Source organism: Chenopodium quinoa, unplaced genomic scaffold, assembly GCF_001683475.1.
Source record: "Chenopodium quinoa cultivar QQ74 unplaced genomic scaffold, ASM168347v1, whole genome shotgun sequence".
In the NCBI taxonomy this organism is placed as follows: domain Eukaryota; kingdom Viridiplantae; phylum Streptophyta; class Magnoliopsida; order Caryophyllales; family Amaranthaceae; genus Chenopodium; species Chenopodium quinoa.
In genome coordinates, this window is record NW_018744593.1 from 125,734 (window position 1) to 145,283 (window position 19,550).

Genomic DNA, 19,550 nt, shown 5'->3' on the forward strand with positions numbered 1-19,550 from the left:
TGTTTTGTGCATAAAGTCATTGAATTCTCTCCTCAGAAGTTGAACACTTGTAGCTTCAGGTGTATTACCCACCGTACCTGCTGTGTCACACACAATTTGCTCCTCCTTTAACCCACATGAAAAATTCACACAACCTGCACTTGTAGTAGGGCCTTCCTGGGTTTGAAACAGAGTTTGTGAATCGTATATCAGCAGATCTTGAGGGGTCACAGTTGCAATTAACTGATTTGAACCACAAACTCCTTCTATTCCTGTTACTTGAAGAACTCATGCCAGAAGAAGACATTGAGAAGCAAAAATAAAAAAAGGGAAAAGGGAAATTCGAGAAGAAGAAGAACAGTAAGCTGCAAATGAGTGGGTGGGTTAGTTTAAATAGGAGGGAAAGTAAAGAGGGAAAAAAGGAGGGAAACTAAAGAGGGAAAAAAAAGGAGGGCGTTTTTTAAGTTAAAAAAACGTAAAAAAAAAAACAAATCTAATGTTTTTTTAACGGAATGTGTACGGTAGGTAAACGGCTAATAATTGTATGAAACCTTGGGTGTACCGCTGATAAACAATAGTTAAGTAGGTGTACCATTGATAAAGGCTCAAACCTTGAGTGTACCATTGATAATTTCCCTTTATTTTTTAAGTTTAAATTGATTGGAATAGAAGAGAAAAAAGTGATGGAATCTAAATTAATATTGTGAGAGTAAAATTGTAATCCCATAGACAATTTATTGTATGGAGAAATTTTTGTAAAATGCATCATAATTTAGGAAATTAAGTTATTTTCAAAGATTTTACATGGAAATTGCTCTACAAAATAGGTCTTATTTTGGATGATGATTGATATACATATGCTATTAGTATACAGTAGATTACTCTTGCCTGCTGAATTGTCAAAAAAAAAAAAAATTAAATAAAAAATTGTAAGTCCTGCATTTCAAGGTATAAGCATGATACAAGATAATTATTTCAGGACAGCATGAAGCAAAGAATAGTTTCTATCCAGATCATCAATATACATGAAGTGGTTAGATTTTCACTGCTGAAGCCGCTGGAGCACCATATGGCTGTAAAGTTTGCAGCAAAAAAATTTAATCGACTGCTGTATCAGTGGGAACATCAGCAATTGAGTCCTCTGTGCCTCAGAGTGAAATAATTTCTGCTGCTTGAGGGCAATCGTTTGCCAGTAGTTGCACACACAGGACCTCCAGAGTGTTGCCGAGTTCTTAAAAATTGCAACAGATGAAATGCAAAACGAGCCTACAAAAAAAAAGTATTTTCCTAATTTACGAATATAAAAGAACAAAGGTCTCAAAAGAAAATTGAAATAAAGAAAGTTTTGGGCTCTAAAAGATAGTTACTGATATAGAACCTTCGTTCTGATTGATGCAAACAGTATCAACAATTAATCATTGAGATCCAGCAAGCAAACACACTCGATATGTGGAGTGTGAGGGAACATGTCTACAGGTTGGATGCTCCTTAATTTGTAGCATCCTTTTATTTTCTGCTCCACCTGCAAAGACACCATATATGTAATTCAGGCAGCAGGAAATCAACCCCGGAAACAGATTCCAATTATAGAAGATTAATCAAATACCGAGCCATGACACAGGTAATCAAGGTCGCGAGCGCATGTGGCAGGATTGCAGGAAACATAGACGATTCGAGGAGCTTTCAACTTTAACAGAAACTTGATCAGCTTCATGTGCATTCCAGGACGATTTGGATCTGGAATATTGAAACATCATTTGAAAAATTAGAAACTAGCTAGCTCATACAAAGATTACATCTAACTGATTACTTATATATGTGAAACAAATGGCCAGCAATTGACATCAGGCAAATGACGATATATGCATATATCCTAATAGTAACTCCCTCCATTCCAGTTTATTGTCAAAGTTGACAAATTGTCAAAGTTGACAAAACACGTACACTGAGGTAATAGAACCAATAATTTTCATTTCAGTGGAAGAGTGCCATAAATGCACAGGGTGACAGTAAATATCTTAGAAACATCCTAAAACTGGAATAGTGCCATAAATACACAGGGTGATGATGAAGAACTGGGATAGTCTACTGAAACATCCTAAAACAAGAAGCATCGTAATCAACTTGAACAAGTTGAAATGGGTGAAATACATTTTCCCAGCCTCATAAATTAAGGGAAAAAAATCATAGTTGGGATACAAAAACATGGAATAATTAATAAATAAATACAAAAACATAATTAGGAGAAACAGCACACTGGTGGGAGCAAACTATGAAATTGGATACTTTACCTGATATCACTACATCAGGTCTAGGAAAATTCTTTCCAAAGTTTTCATCAATTTTATTAAGGTCTCCTTGGACAAATGTAGCATTGCAGATTCCATTCAGGTCAGCATTTCGACGAGCATCTGCGATGGCTTGAGGAACTACTTCATAACCATAAACATGTTTGGCCCTGAAATTATAAGACAAATAATGAGTATTACTGCATAGTGTATATTACTCTCTACAATAAAGTCAAAGCTATGATGCCAAGATTGCGAACCTTCTGGCAAGTGTGAGACCAATGGTGCCTGTTCCGCAAAACAGATCCAGCACAATTTCGGAGCCATCACCTCTGAGACCAGCAACATCCTCAATTAGTCCATAAAGAACCTCTGCCTGAAAAAGTACGAAAATTTGGCATTTAGACCAGGAAATAATTAATAATATTACCAGCAAGGTCAGAACTCAGAAGGACTCTACTTGTTAAAATCCAGTCATGCAGAGATTATTAATATCATTGCAAAAAGAAAGAAAGACTATTAATATGAGCACATACCTGCTGTGTATTTGTCTGGAAGAATGAGTTGGCAGAAATCTGAAACGTCAGCCCTCTCAAAACTTCAGCAATAGTAGCTTTCCCATACAATACATGCTCCTTCTCCCCAACTGAAGTGCTCCCCACTGAGGTATTTATGTTGTTCACAATGCTTGTCTATTGATCATGAAAAGGAAACTTAATTATTACTATGTTTACAAGCAAGTAAAACAGTATGAAAGAATAGAAAGCTAGGACTTTCTCCTTCAAAGACGAAAGTGAACGTCACATTATCACAAATATTCAATATAAGAAGTGAAAGAACGGAATGCAAGAAATAAGAAGAGGAAATTTAATACCACACAAATGAAAGAAGAATAATCAACTTTCAGAAATGAAGACCTTAGCAATTGAAATTGCCATTCTTTGTCAAGAAACAACCTATCCCAAAAGCAATCCTAATTTTATTAGCTAACTTTTGCCTTCCCCAAAATTAGAAGCCATGCTTACCACTCATTTCATCTCTCAACCAAAAGGTTCACATCTCACCAACAAAAGTTCTCAAAGTCTCATCAAATGATTGCACATCAAACTACCAATTAAAAAAATAATACATGTACAGAGAACAGCGTATCAACATCACTATTGTTAGGATAAATATTTGTGTATTTGACTTCCTTGAATAGGAACTAAGGCCATAGTGCTGCACACATCTCCTCCAGGAAGTAAGCAGCATAGCTTGATCAACCTTAAAACTGTCAATACCACACAGACAGAAAGAAAAAAAAAAAAATGTATTCCAGCATTTAATCTCCATTACTTCCTTCTGCAAAATGCCTTTACAGATACCACAACTCAACAATCAAGGATCTACAAGTAACTCAGTTTATGCAAATTTACCATATCAAGAGAACACCATTGATCTAATTCGACTCATCTTCTGTGTTTTCTCGCCTGGATCCTCATGACAGGCACTAATATGATTCTATGTTCTCGCACTAACACAGGAATAGTTACTCATTTCATATAATCTGCACTATGCATCACATATTCGCAATGAGATCAAGCGACAAGAAAAAAGCATTTTTTAGCTGCCATCATGTCATTGGAGCATATTGACTTAATTGAAATATATTTAAGAGAGAGTAACCCCTTGACTCTCTTAAGTTTTGTGACCTTTGTTCTGCTACTAGACCACATAATGTCCTATCAATTTCTTGAAACATCCTTGTCAGTACTCTATTTTACAAATTAGCAGGAACAGATTCCATATGTAGCTCCAAGCCTCATTCCCCTGACATTTCCATGGCCAACAATGTAAATTCTAGACCTAGCATAGGTTTATCTGACTTGAAGAAAGGGACAATACAATTAAACCCCCAACACCTTGTGTTATTCAAAGTAAAATAGCCACCTATCCAATCTTGATATTATTTGGTCAAATCTAGTGGCATAAAAAAGCTGAATTAATCCAAACCTGATAATACTTAAACCAAATTGAACCGCAAACCTAGTTGACCTAAAAACTTACTTAAAATAAATAATTACTATAATCTCATGCTTCATATCAAACATAATGCAAATAAACCAATAAGATATTATATGAGTTGTTTATTTTATATTGCATTTCTATAATCTCATGCTTTGTATCAAACATACTGCAAATAAATCATAAAGAAATAATATGAGTTGTTTCATAAAACATCCACAAAATTTAGGTAGTTGATTATGAAGATGAAAGATAAATCCTATTTACAAATTACATGCCTAACCAGGCTGTGATGAATCAGCAACAAGCCCTACAGCCACCACTCAAGGTGTACACAAGGAGAACGAAGAACCGTGACTGGGGTAATGACTTGGCAGGGGACCAACAAGCAAACAAAAGCAATTAACATTCCACTAAGGGGTGTGGGCAACAAGGTGAGAAGGGGAACTGCTCTGCTGTGACTGTGGACAGCCAGTGAAGACAATATAGCAATTAAGGATTGTAGTACTTTTTGTAGTATGTTTATATATATAAAGAAGTAGGGCTTAGCTTTGATGTTCTGTTGAGTATTGAGAACTTTGTGAGAGCTTGGTAGCCTGAAGTTACCTATTGAGATTGATAACCTCAAGTTATCTTGTTAAACCTTTGGCTGGAATTCATGAAAGCTTGAATCTTTCAGCTAATTTCTGTATTTGTGTTCATTTCCTCATACTTGAAAAGTCAGTTCATTACACAGGTACTTTTCCGCCATCAGGGGAGGGTTTGAGAAATTGTTTTGAAAATTTGGTCGGTTTATTTTTATTTTGGGCGAGGGGAGGATTAGTCTACGGCAAATAAAAAGAACGAAATTTTCCAAGGCCTGTTACTGATTAAAGAGGTTTGAGACAGATTAGAGTAGAGCCAAGTTTAATAACTAAAAGTATCCTTCCAAAATTCTTTGAACCTGCACTATCAGGAAGGATGTAGTTCTCCATTCTCACTCTCATCATAGTAAATGGAAACGGAGCCAAGCAGAGGGAGTATTTTGAATTTAGGAGGGTAGGTGGCCCTTCAGATGGAACCCCAATTGACATCAATGCTATTCTTCTTCCAAGCTTTCATCTAGAGATCAGATAGACCATTCCCTGTTACTTATGAAGCAGAGCACCCTATCAGATCCAGACCATCCAGTAAAAGGGATAACGGTGACCCTGATTTTGACGTGTATACGAAAAAGCAAGGGGTAGAAAAGGGGCTGAGGTCCTATTGAAGATAAGAGAGACTAGCTCTCCTCGCCGAATGGAGAGGGAACTGAATGAAATATATTAGAGGATTTATACTCTCCAATGGTCCATCCAAAATGATATCATTTCCATCACCCAGGCACTATTGAGAGTATTTAGCTCAATGATTTGCTTAGGACAGTCTTAGCGATATTTAACCAATTTGGTCAGGTCCAGGCATATCATCTCAAAACCATTACAGTCAAAGTCATCGTGACAAAGTGAATGTACTAAGGAAAATAATTAAGGAAGAAAAAGAAACTAAACCATTTCCCTAATATAAAATAATACAACCTAAATACTCCCTCCGTCTCATAATATAGTGCCTATTTCATTTTGCATGATCTTCATTACATACTCCCTCCGTTTTTAATTACTTGCCCCATTTCTCCATGCGCGGAGTTTTAGGAGAAATTGGAGAAGTAATAAAATATGGAGGTAGTGGGGTTGGTGGAAGAATAAAAAATTATAAAAAGCAAAAGTAGTTGAGAGAATTGGAGGAGAGAATATAAAATTAATAAAATATGATTTATATTGGGTCCACTAGTTGAGAGAAATGAATTAAAAATTATAAAAGCTTTCCAAATAAGGAAATGGAGCAAGTAATTAAAAACGGCCGCAAATGGAAAGTGGAGCAAGTAATCAAAAACTGAGGGAGTACCTTTGACCACAATATATTTGACTACATAATAACAAAAATTATAATTGATACTAACAATATTTCACACAGCTATGTTTTTTGTATATACAAATGAGAATTTTAAATCAAAGTTTTATAAGTAAGACAATAAAAATGAAAATGGGCACTATTTTATGGGACAGGGAGTATTCTACACAGATATGAACATTAATTCTACTTCCTAGCAGAATCTAGGAAGGATAGAAAGGAAGAAACAAATAATATCTTTCATCATCAACAACACAATAAACATAAGAGGTTTGATAGCCCCACATCTTTCTACAAGGCTACAAGCACATACAATTTTTTTTCAGTAGACTTAAATGTTTTTACGAAGTGAGAGCTAAAAATGGCTCACCACTCACTTTACAAGAAAAGAGTAATGATTAAATTTCATAACATAATAATAATGTCTAGAATAGTAACTATAAATATATAAATGCGACTAACCACTTCAGTGATGGCCGAAACTTTCTCAACTAGAGGCTCTAATAGCTCTGGCTTATACGCAGAGGTCACAAAATTGACCATAATTTCAGGCTTACCACTTTGGACATCCCTGCAAAATGAATGACCATCCATAGTAAGATTTAAATATCAATTATCTAACGAACTCCAGCAATTTCGAGTCCAAGCAGAAGGATAACCTTGATTGCTTTTGAATAGAAAGGCACATGTTAGAATGTCACTGACCTTCTAACTCCTATCTATGAAAGCGGCAATGACACAACTGAAAACATACATTTGACACTGCACCCATAAGCCTAGACCCAATTTTTTCACATAGTAGGCTAAATTTACAATTAAAAATATTAACAGCAACTTTCCAGATAAATTTTTATCCAATACCTGCAAATATCAGGACAGCCTTTGTCATCTCTGATATCCAGGTTTGTTTAAGTTCCAGAAAAGGTCAACACTCTCTTAAAATTGACTTTTCTAAGAGTTAGCAATTAAATTTTGGAGACTCGATAAGTGCAATTTACATATGTATATTTATCATTTGGAAGCAAGAGAAATTGGCTAAGTTGAAAGTATTCAAGGTCATTCAGATTTCAGGTTCCAGATATGGATGGAAATAGAAAGAAAATAAGATACCAGAAGTCATGGATCACCAGAGATCCCTTTATCCTCTTAAATTGACATGTCTCCATGGAAAAGGTTTAGGTAAGGATCAGTGGATCACAGCCTAAAGTCAAGCTTCAAATATTACAGTTTAAGAAAGTATAAATCTAATTCTATAAAGCCTACCGCTTTAAGCACTCACAGCCCAGAATTCATGAAGTAATGTTATATTACAATAGCTAGCCCTGCTCTCTTCACCTTATTTTTGCTGGATTGAAATTATTCTTACTAAACTAAAATTATTTTTGCTGACCTTAAATTACTTTTAATGAACTGAAATTATTTTAAGTGTACTTAAATCATTTTTACTAATTTAAACTATTGATTCTCTATTATACTACGTATTTGTTCTTTAAAGTTACTGATTTTTACTGATTAAAAATTATTTTTACTATTTTACTGAACTGAACTAAAATTATATTTACTAAATATTATTATTTTAAGTTGAAGAGAACAGGGCCTAATTGAATATTGACATCTTGTTGTATGCAATAAATAATGCTATCTAGAACAAACAGAGAATACATTGATGGTAACTTAGAAATAAGAAAATCCAGTTACCTGCCAGTTCTTATCACTAGATGCTTGAGAAACCCAGCATGGGTATGAACATTATAAGGAGAGAGGCCTAAGCTCTGATCTCTCCAGCAGTCTTGAACTGCCAAGAGAAACTATTATCAGAAATTCAAATTAACTCTGAAATAGATCATGAACCAAACAACTCTATATCTAACATGATCATGGCATGTGAAGATGACATACAACCCTCAGCATATTAAACATGAAAAGGATGTAAACAAGAATTGATCTTTGCATTAAGGGACTCAAGAAAGTAATGCTTGACATAGGTAGTAGTAGCAAATGTAAATATATAATTCTAATCCAGAAACAAAACTGCATGAAAAAAAGAGCCAAGTGTTCATTATCTAGAGACCAAAGTAAAATTTAACTTACTGCATCGGCAGGCTCACTTTGTAACAAGCACTTGTTGATATTGAGTATCTTGTCAAAAAAGCCTGGGGCATGAAGTCCAAGAGCATAATCGTTCACACTACCTTGTTCTTCTTCCCAAAGTTCTTGAGGTATCCATCTTTGATTGCTAAATGAGAACTCCATCTGTCAAAGAGTAACAATATGTCAATATCCCATTAAGTTTGATATTAAGTAGTGTAAACATTAAGTTTCAGCATAATTAGATTATTAGAAACATTATAGAAGTGTTAAAGGAATAACTTTACAAATAAACAAATCCGCCGGATAATAATATTAGAATGCTAATGCAATTAGAGGATATAAGCATATAAACAAACATATACATCAGTACATATGAGTACATCTAAATTTTACAATGACTTCTCATCATTACCCAGTAAAAGTACTAAATGTACTATAATTACACCTAAAATTTTATATATAAGTAAATGGCTGGTGATCTCGACATAGGACTGGCAGTTATTTATTTATTTTGTTAATTAATGACATACATTCTACTTCCATAGTTCCATCTGTTTTCACCTTTTTTGTTTTCCTCTGTGTGTGTGTGTGTGTGTTTGTTTTTTTTTTTTTTTTTTTTTTTTGGGGGGGGGGGGGGGGTTGAGCTGCTTCAACATATATCACAGTAAAGAGTTGAGGTTTTCTAACCTTGTTTCTGTAATGAAACTGGTTTGCACAAGGAATAATGGGCTTTGTGATGCTGAGAAAATCAGGTTGTGCATCAGAAAACTTCCCAACGTGTAGCATTATTTCCCAAACTTGTTGCTCTTTATATTTTAGTTGGGCTTCATATGACAGACTCTGTGTCTTACAGCCTCCACAATATGAAGCATATTCACAAGGAGCATCCACAGCATCGTGGTGAGGAGATAATGTCTTCACCTTTGCCACCTAGAAACAATTCAAATAAACAAAAGAACTAAAAATAAGTCAATAAATGTCATCACAAAAATATAAAGAGGAAGTTAATAGACTCAAACAAACTTCTTAAGTTCTCAACAATCAAACAGTACAGCATAGCAGCCCCAAAGCAAGAGGCAGAGGATAGAACCAACTCAATTATCCTTTCCTAGTGAAATTGGTTAACTCACACAAAAGGTTGGAACTCAGAACATATGCATACAAATTAAGGGCTGCCAACAGTATCTAAATAACTAGGATGAAATCGCGTTAAAACCAGGTATTCTTAGCTAGTTTCTCTGATTAGCAAGAGAAAAAATATAAAAATTCAGCTTAATTTAGGGATTTATGAACAACATGTTGTATTAATTGATTGGTTGTATCCTAATATTAATTACCAGCTTTTGAGAGGTTGCTCTCTCCCAAGGAGTGATTACAGATTACTTTTCTCAAAGAGTATTACTATCAGCATCCTCCAATATCCATTACATCAGCCTTCCCTACTCTTGCTCACCACTTCAACGTCCCACAAACTCAGTACTGATTTCACTTGCTACCGTTAGTACTATTTCGGTAACAAACTACTAAAATAATGAAATGGAAGCACCATTGAGCATTTCTAATCAGATTTCCTTTATGCTAATATTTCTTGTCAAGCAAAAGTTGACAGCCCTAAACAGGATATCAAAGCCAAGCAGACATGTCGATAGTCCAAGAACAATGAAAGATAAGTAGATAACCACTTGACACAAATTTCAGATAAATGGACATAAACGATCTTCAGAACTTAGCTCATCATTGCATACAGGGGTAACACCCTAAAATGCATTATCCAACTCTTGTACACTAAACTTTGATCTAACTTTCTTCATTATTAATGTAAAGAAAGAAAGGAAAACTGTATCACATGGATAACATCATTCTCAAATGCTCAACATGAAACTCCCACCTAAGCTACTCCACAATTGCAAGGAGACATTTCCAATGATCACCTTGATTGAAGAGGAAAGACACTCACATCCATCTAACCTACTTCAAATTCAAACCTGGCTTGAAGTTCAAAACTCTAAATTTGAAGTATATGGAAATATAAATAAAAAGTAGCATTATAATTCCATATATTCCAAAATCATTGCACAAACACAAAGTTGAGGCTGATTATAACATGTAAGAAGGCTTACCACCCAACTTCATAAGAGTTCACATTTATGTTCCTATCATACTAAGTCGAAATGAACCAATCATACCGTCTTTTACAAGAATTTATCGACAACTCGATTTTCATCCCTTATTACTTCAAATAATTACAACAAGTAAAACACAATATTCCATATCAATTCCAATCAAATAAACTAACTGTTCCAACATTGTAACATAATTAAATTCCAACCAAAAATATAAATAAGAAGTAGCATTATAATTCCATAAACCTCAGCATAGTAAAACACAAATTTCCATATCAATTCCAATCAAATAAACTAATTGTTCCAACATTACAACATAATTAAATCCCAACCAAAAAAATTCAAAAAGTAGTATTATGATTCCATATACCTCAGCATAACTACCCTTTTTACGGGTAACCCGACCCAGAAAGCGTTCACCAGGAAGAGCACGATCACACATAAGAACAAACCCAGTTTCAGGAACTTTACAAACCCCTTTTGCTTTAAACGCCAATGTCTCACAAACTAACTCAAGGGTTTGCCCTCTTTTGGGGTAAAACGATGCGTTTTTGTTGCTGGGTTTTGGAGGGGAGTTTGATGGGGTTGAAGGGTGTTGCTCGGAGTTTTCTTCTTCTTCGGCAGTAGAGATTGAAGCGGCGGAAATGGAGGAGGAGAGAGAAAATGGAGTTGGGGAGAAATGGCGGAGAGTGAGAAGCCATGGACGTGTTCGTGGGTTTATGGTTCGGAGAGTGTGAGTTGTAGGTATGGTTATGGCTGCCATTGCTGAGTTTGGAAGTGTGTTAAGCTTGGTGCTTCAATTTTGGAAGAAGATATGTATCAACTTTTATACTAGTTAATAAAATACAAGTACTTTTGTACTCCGTATATTTTGTGAATTTTTTTTGTTTGACCAGAGAGAACCACAAGAACGAGTCATGATGATCCATCCAAAGATCTCTTTTGAGAATTAAGTATAGAAAAAAAAAAAAAAAAAATTGGGCATCTTAATGTCTTTTTTTTTATGTTACTTTCTTTTAAGAAAAAAGGATAAAAGAAAATTTGTTAAAAAAGACCTTTAAAAAACACCAAAAAAAAAAAAAAAAAAAAATTCATTTTTAGAGTTTTTGGCAAAAGAAAACCTGTTGTAACCCTATAACTCTCCCTTGATCATTTCAAAATTAAATTAAATTATAAATTAAAAAAAAAAAACCCACACCACCAGCCAGCCACCCCCTCCCTTTCCTCCTCCCCAGGCAGCAGCCCCCCTCCCCCAACTAGGAATGACAATGGATTAGATTCGGTTTGGATGGGGCTAAATCCGAATCTGATCCATTCCGTGGACTTGGGTCCGAATCCGAATCCAAATCCGATTGACCCGAGTCCGATTCCGAGCCCGAAACCGACTCACATTTTAAAGGTCCGAATCTGGTTAGTTTATTCAAACATTCGTATTGATCCGAGTATTGTTTGTATTGTCTCTAATAACTTTTATTGCATCATATTAGTGCAAATTTTTTTTTAAAAAAAACCTATAATTTAAAATCTAAACATAACGTATGTAAATTATAAATTAAATTTGTTACTATCAAATAAGAAAACATCTCAAGGTATAAATTGCTACCAGCTTATCGGCTTATCCTCATACAACAACAAAGTAACTTTTAAAATGTCTTTCAATTCGTATTCGGATTCAGGTCGGACTTTAAGCAAGCAGGTCCAAGTTCGATTCGCCTCCTATTCGAATTTGGATCTATTTTGTTGGATTCAGACTTTTAATAATAAAGGTTCGATTTGGAACTTTTTTTCTTCGAATCAGGTTGGATTCGAATTGAACTCGAATTGAATTGTCATCCCTATTCCCAATTGAGCCGCTGCCTAGAACCCCCACCCTAGTGACCCACCTCCATTGCCGGCCGGCCCTCTTAAATTATTGTAATCAAAACATTGGGAAGATAAAGAAATATGTCATTAGTAAGAAGATTCCTAATAAAAAGAATATTTTGAACAACAGAAAATGGATCATTTTTTTGTTTCTTTAGAGATGTTATTTTATTGTTCTTTCTAGAAAATAATACAAGTGTTAAAAAAAAAAAAATATATATATATATATATATATATATATATATATATATATATATATATATATATATATATATAGTATAGTACGCCATTAAGCATACATTTCAACATTTGTTATAACTTAAGAAAATGGGACACTACAATGAATTCTTGATTAATCAATTGAATTTAAAATAGATTAGTCAAATGACCAAACAAGCACTAAGCCCATCTCTTCCCATTTTTGCATACAAGCTGTATTTTTTCTACTGCTTTCTTCCAAATTATCACAACAATTGATTTCAGCAGCAACTTATATTCTTACAAATTGTGAGAAAAAGAGAAACACAGAAAAAATGGCTGAAGGCATTGCTTAGTAGTCTTGGTTCCTCAGCACTGAAGAGCACAACCTCTGCTTGGGGATACAAAGATAATCTAGAAAAACAAACCAACAGCGTCACCATGATCAAAGCTGTGTTAATGGATGTAGAGGAAAGACAAGTACAGGGTACTACTACTCACAGTGTTCGTGACTGGGTGGACAAGCTTAGAGCAATAGAGCTACTGCTAATCAAGCAGACAACTTATTCGATGAGCAACACGGAAACAGGTCATGAGTGGCAGTATGTTGACCAAAGAGGTCTCCAGAAGAATGGCATCAATTAAAGGGGTTATTAAACAATGGAAAATTTGGATGTAGAGTTTTGGTTACAACACGATCAAGGGAGGTAGCTCGGATCATGGGAGAATATTATGGTTTGGGATATCTCTCTGAAGAGGACTCTTGGTCTCTTTTCAGAAAAATGGTATTTGAACCAGGAAAGGAATATAATGATCCTAATCTTGTTCGATTAGGAGAACGTATTGTTAAGAAGTGTGCAAATGTTCCACTTGCTATATGAACTCTTGGAAGCCTTCTAAAGGGAAAGGGGGAAAAGAAATGGCGTTCTTGTATGGATAATGAGCTTGCAAGGATAGATGAAGCTGGCAACATCATGTCCATACTGAAATTTAGTTATCAGCACCTTCGTTCTCCATTGAAGTATCGTTTTGCCTCCTGTGCTTTGCTTCCGAAGGACACTACAATAAACAAGGAGAAATTGATTAAACTTTGGATGGCACACGGGTTTATTGTGCCGTCATATGAAAATCAGAGTTTTAAAGATGTTGGTGAGGAGTATTTCAATCATTTGTTGCAGAGGTGCTTCTTTCAGGACAGTACAAGAGATGAATGGGGTTGCTTCAAGAGCTTTAAAATACATGGCTTTAAAATACATGATCTAATGCATGATTTGGCTAAAGAAGTAGCTGGGGTTGAGTGTGTGGCTGCAACATAGAAATGAAGGATGTCACCAAGAGAGCTTATCATCTATTTTTGGATTGCAGTCTGAATTCACCATGCAAAATTCCGTGTTTCTTGCCAAATGCAATGTGTTTGCGAACATTTCTTCTGCCTGAACATGTAAGTACAGGGTCATACTTCCGCACATCCTTCTGTAAGTTTGTTTCTAGCTTGAGATTCTTGCGGGTGTTGGATCTACATGGACTGGAAATTGAGAGTTTGCCAAAATATATAGGTAAATTAATACATATGAGGTATCTTGACCTCTCCAATTTACCTATAAAAAGACTTCCAAACTCGATCACAAAGCTTCTAAATTTGCATACTTTAAAACTTGATGATTGTCTGCAACTTAAAGAGATTCCTGTAAATATTGAGAAACTTATCAATCTTCGGCATCTTAGTGTGAGCAACTGTGAGTTGGCTTACATGCCTCATGGAATCTGCCAGCTAACCTCACTTCATAGACTAGATTGGTTCCTTGTGAAGCTTGAACCAGTAGCCTACTGTTGTCCATCTTCCAAACCAAGTATGCTTCAGCTCAGTGATTTGAAAGCTCTCAATTACCTCGGTGGACAGTTAAAAATTTCAATACGTGGAATTTCAGCAATTCTTCCATCAGTTTTCGGCAATGGAGGCAAGCTTAACAGGAAAATGTAACCTTTTGGGGTTACATATATAGAAATGGACCTTGATGATGGAAGGAATGATAAAGCAATTTTGGAAGGTCTCCAACCCCATCATAATCTGAGGAAGCTGCTAATCGAAGGTTATGGAGATGATAGCTTTCCAAACTGGGCAAGCCTGGGTGGACTGAGCTTGGCTCTTCCAAACCTTCTTCACATTGAACTAAATAATCTTCCTACATGCCGGCATCTTCCCTCTTTTGGAGAGCTTGCGTTTCTTGAAAAGCTTATTTTATTGATGCTTGAGAAGGTGGAGTACATGGAGACTGGCAAGCTATCTCTACCTCCTTCATCAACTTCTCAACCAGCAACAACATTATGCTTTCCATCCCTTAAGAGGCTTACATTGTTTCGTATGTATGAGTTAAAAGGATGGTTAGAAGCACTGGGTGAAGAGAACCAACATTTATCATGGCCATCATTCCCAAAACTCTCTAAGTTGTCAATAATTAATTGTCCTAAGCTCCAAAGCATGCCATTTTCTCCTTTTTTTTGATGACTTAAGGATTGTTGATGTTGGGTTCAATCTCCCAATGGCAATGCTCAACAGTTCTTGTTAGATTATGTAAATAATCTTGTGTAATTTAGTCTGTAAATTACTATTGTATCCTTAGTCATTAGCTCTAGAATACTCGTGTATATATATTGATCATTAATCAATGAGAAAGGCACGGTGAATATTCTCATATTCTATTATGGTATCACGAGCTTAGGTTTTTCGATCCGAAACCCTAGTTCTCTTTCCGCTCTTCTTCTTCTTCCCCTGTTCTTTTCTTGTTCGGCTGCTACTCCATGGCCGACACTCAGAAGCTTCACCCTGCCACTCTCGTCACTAACATCAAAACCTGCATACCTATTGTACTGGACTATGATGGCACCCAATACAATACTTGGTATACCTTATTCGAACTCCATTGCCGCACGAATTTGGTACTCGATCATATTAATCCCCCTGTTGTTGATGACAAGGACTCTGAAGTTTCTGAGAATGCTCAAACTGCTCAATGGCAGCGACTTGATGACATCGTTCGTCAATGGATTTACAATACTATCTCCACTGACCTTCTTAATTCCATAATCGATCCTGATGAAAAGGTCATTGATGCGTGGAACCGATTGAAGGAGTTTTTCCCCAATAACAAGTCAACTCGGGCATTACATCTTGATGCGCAATTCACCAACACCAAGCTCGATCAATTCGATGGTGTCAAACCCTATTGTACTCGCCTCAAAACCTTGGCTTATAGTTTGAGGAATGTGGGTGACAAAGTCTCAGACAATAGGATGGCGCTTCAACTCTTGAAAGGGCTCTCGGAGGAATACAAGCCCTTTCGCACTTCGGTACGGCATCTCAATCCTCTGCCTTCTTTTGATACCTTGCGTTCGATGCTCGAACTTGAGGAGCAAGGCAATGCCGCTGATATTGCTGTTGACTCCCATGAGGAAGCCCATGTCTCGCAATCACCTTCCATGATTCCAAAATCAGGCGGAGAACAAACCCAATCATCTGGGAACTCTCGGGGTTCTACACCTCGTAATGGTGGTCGTAAAAATAACAAGGGCAAAGGGAGTGGACACGGTAAAGGGAAATCTGCCGCCGCCGGCCACGGTGGTCGAAACGCCCAGCCGCAACAACAACAGCACCACAACGGCAGCAACTCGTCGCAGCAACAGCAGGGGCAAGGATGGATGTTCCCTCCTCAAACACCATATTGGGGATACTGGACTAATCCTCCTTGGCAGACTCCACCCTGCCCGTACCCCAGTCAGGGCCCAGGCCCAATTCCCTGGTCACCAAGGCCGAATCAGCCATATACTCAAGGAGTCCTTGGGCCTCGTCCCCAGCAGGCCTACGCTATGACAGGTCCTCCGTCTTCTTCTTCGGGTTGCACACCGACCAACATCGACCAAGCAATGCATACTATGTCTCTTACTGACCCGAGCTACTATATGGATATAGGAGCAACATCCCATATGTCGAACTCACAAGGTACCTTGTCTTCATACATTCCTTTGAGCAAACATAATAATAATTTTATTATTGTTGGTGATGGTAGCAAAGTTCCAATTCATGGTTATGGTCACGATCATTTACACCAAAACACACTTACCCTAAAAAATGTCCTACACGTGCCCAAACTAGTTAAAAATCTTATTTCTGTTCGAAAATTCACTATTGATAATAATGTTTCCATTGAATTTAATCCGTTTGGGTTTTCTGTGAAGGGTTTGCAGACGGGGAGCAAAATAGTGAGATGTAATAGCAGTGACGATCTCTATCCCTTCTTCACCGATCGTCACCTCATTTCCACTTCACATCCGTCAGCTTTTACGATTGTGTCTCCTAGTGTGTGGCATTCCCGTTTAGGCCATCCGGGAAATGTCATTCTTAGCTCTTTGCGTAGTAATAATCTCATAAATTGTAATAAGGCTTCTAAACATGTTTGTCATTCTTGTCCTTTGGGAAAATTAATGAAATTGCCTTTTTATGATTCTATGTCTCATACTACGATGCCTTTTGATATTGTTCACAGTGATTTATGGACTTCTCCCATTATTAGCTCTCTTGGTCACAAATATTATGTTCTATTTCTTGACAATTACACGAACTTTCTATGGACTTTTCCTATCGCTTCCAAGTCCCAAGTTTACAACTTATTTCTTCGTGTTCGAACATATATTAAAACTCAATTTGAACAGGAAGTAAAGGCCTTCCAATGTGACAATGGAACGGAATTTACTAATACTCCATTTCAAAAATTTTGTGAACAACACGGCATGGCTTTCCGATTCTCTTGTCCATACTCCTCTCCTCAAAATGGCAAAGCTGAAAGAAAAATCAAAACGATCAACAATGTTGTTCGTACTCTTCTTAGTCATGCATCTATGCCTCCTACCTTTTAGCATCATGCCTTAGAAATGGCCACTTTTCTCCACAACATCCTTCCTACAAAGATCCTTGGCTACAAATCTCCGACTCAAATTCTATATCAAAGGCATCCTGATTATTCTCACCTACGGGTCTTCGGATGTCTCTGTTATCCCCTCCTCTAAAATACACAAACTTCAATCTCGTTCTACTCCTTGTGTTTTTCTTGGGTATCCATCTAGTCATCGGGGTTACAAATGTTATGATTTATCGAGTCGTAAGATTATAATATCTAGACATGTTTGGTTTGATGAGTCGGTTTTTCCCTTCTCTACAATTCACACTCCAAACAACCATACATATGATTTTCTAGACGATGATTTCAGCCCTCTCCTACATCCCATATTGCATCAACAGGTTGTACCCAATGCCACGCCTAGGCAACCTGCTGCCCCCTCATCCACACACGCTCCTGCTACGGCTGGAGTGGGGCAGCAATTGGGCACTCCATAGCCCACTGCCACTCACAGGATGGGCGAAGCAGTGCAGCCATCAAACGCACCCTCCTCATCCCACTCCTCTCCTCATCTGGCCTCATCTCAGCCACGCATTTCCCCTCTCTCTTCGCCACACTCACAGCCGCATATCTCCTCTCCCCACTATCAACCACCTATCACTCCTCACCATCCCATGGCTACTCTTAGCAAACATGGCATAGTCAAGCCTAACCCAAAGTACTCAGATCATGCTCTTCATACTACTCCCTCCATCTCCCCTATTCCAAAGAACCTGGTCCATGCCATTCGTGACCATAATTGGAAAATTGCTATGCAGGAGGAATATGATGCTCTCATTGCTAATGGTACTTGGGATTTAGTTCCGAGACCGTCTAATGTCAATGTTATCCTCTCTTTGTGGATTTTTCACTAACAAATTGAATGATTTAGTTATGCTCCCAACAGAAAATTTACAAATGCTCTCTTCTCTCTGCATTCAGTCCACCAAACTTGAGACTTTGTCAAACCTCGAACCATTATGTAAGGGCTTATCTTCTCTTCCATGCTTGGAAATTTGTTGCTTCTCTGTATTGAAATCTTTGCCTCAATGTTTGGAACATCTTACTTCCCTTAATGAGTTATAAATTAAGTTTTTGTGAAAAAATGGACTTGTCCACAGCTGGAATGGAAAGTAATAGACCTTGGATGGCTCTTAAGAATCTTTGTTATTTGACACTAGATGTACTTTCGAAATTATCAGCTCTTCCTGAAGGTCTTCAATACTTGACATTTCTTCGGTCTCTTAAAATCTTGTACTGCAAGAATTTGGTTGAATTACCAGAATGGATAAGCAGCCTTGTGTCTCTTCAGATTCTCAAACTAAGTTATTACCACAACTTAGTCTCGCTGCCAGAAGGGATCAAACTCCTGAACTCCTTGGTACAACTTGATATTGTAGACTGCCCTGGATTATATAGAAGATGTCGTAGTCCTAATGGTGAGGATAGGTTCAAGATCCAGCATATTCCCTTCCTTAGTGTTCGAAGTAGTTTGTAATTTCTGCTTGTTCCTGGGATTCAACCTGCCAACCTATAATTTAATTATGTATGTTTAAAGGTAAACATGTATAAATGTATTAGTTTTCCACTTCTTATCATATTTGAAATGAACTTCTGCTATACTAGGTTTGATTTTATGCAGTATAATATTGCTCACTTTAAGATATTTTGTTTTAGTTGTTGAGCTTCACTAGCTTATTGAACTTCAATTACCATACAGTGATCCAATGGGCATTTGACTTATATAATCAGCTTCTTTTATGGTCTGTAAAATTAGGCACAAGAGCTTAATAAATTTTTTTCTTAGATGAAAAGACATTTATGTAAGAGTTGATCTATTGTTATGGCTGCTTCTAAAGAGACGATCCATTGTTTATGTTTAGATAGGGGATTCTGTCGTAGAGTTGAGCTAAATTTGCATAATCTACTTTTATCTCCAATTTTTAGAGGAATAGCCTTATGATGTACTGCAATCAGATTGTACTTGTTAGAAACAGAATTCGTGGTCTGGGAGCTTATTATAAATATAGGTAAGCTATACGGATTAGACAAAATCCTGAATGGGTAAGGTTCAAAACCAATATGTGATTTCGATGAACTTTATAGGTACGACTAATAGAACTTCAAACCAAAGTGCAAAGTTT

The 19,550-nt window shown here is 36.7% G+C and overlaps 2 protein-coding genes across 3 annotated transcripts; one reads left to right on the forward strand and one right to left on the reverse strand.

The window, feature by feature from the left end:
* Window positions 1-758: 758 nt before the first annotated feature.
* LOC110699562 (uncharacterized RNA methyltransferase CT0009-like) lies at window positions 759-11,422 on the reverse strand. The gene is made up of 11 exons (XM_021877060.1): window positions 10,785-11,422; window positions 8,979-9,221; window positions 8,292-8,453; window positions 7,899-8,008; window positions 6,663-6,771; window positions 2,804-2,959; window positions 2,528-2,643; window positions 2,271-2,437; window positions 1,586-1,716; window positions 1,358-1,501; window positions 759-1,245 (listed from the first exon to the last, which is right to left on the reverse strand). The coding sequence occupies exons 1-10, from the start codon at window positions 11,175-11,177 to the stop codon at window positions 1,391-1,393; spliced, it is 1,698 nt and encodes a 565-aa protein (XP_021732752.1). The 5' UTR covers window positions 11,178-11,422; the 3' UTR covers window positions 759-1,245; window positions 1,358-1,390.
* A 3,691-nt stretch (window positions 11,423-15,113) lies between these two features.
* LOC110699804 lies at window positions 15,114-17,005 on the forward strand. 2 transcript variants are annotated; one of them, XM_021877317.1, is made up of 2 exons: window positions 15,114-16,472; window positions 16,709-17,005. In XM_021877317.1, the coding sequence occupies exons 1-2, from the start codon at window positions 15,275-15,277 to the stop codon at window positions 16,741-16,743; spliced, it is 1,233 nt and encodes a 410-aa protein (XP_021733009.1). In that variant the 5' UTR covers window positions 15,114-15,274; the 3' UTR covers window positions 16,744-17,005. The 2 variants fall into 2 exon arrangements, with proteins under 2 accessions (XP_021733009.1, XP_021733010.1); XM_021877318.1 differs by having other exon boundaries at window positions 16,718-17,005.
* Window positions 17,006-19,550: the final 2,545 nt, after the last annotated feature.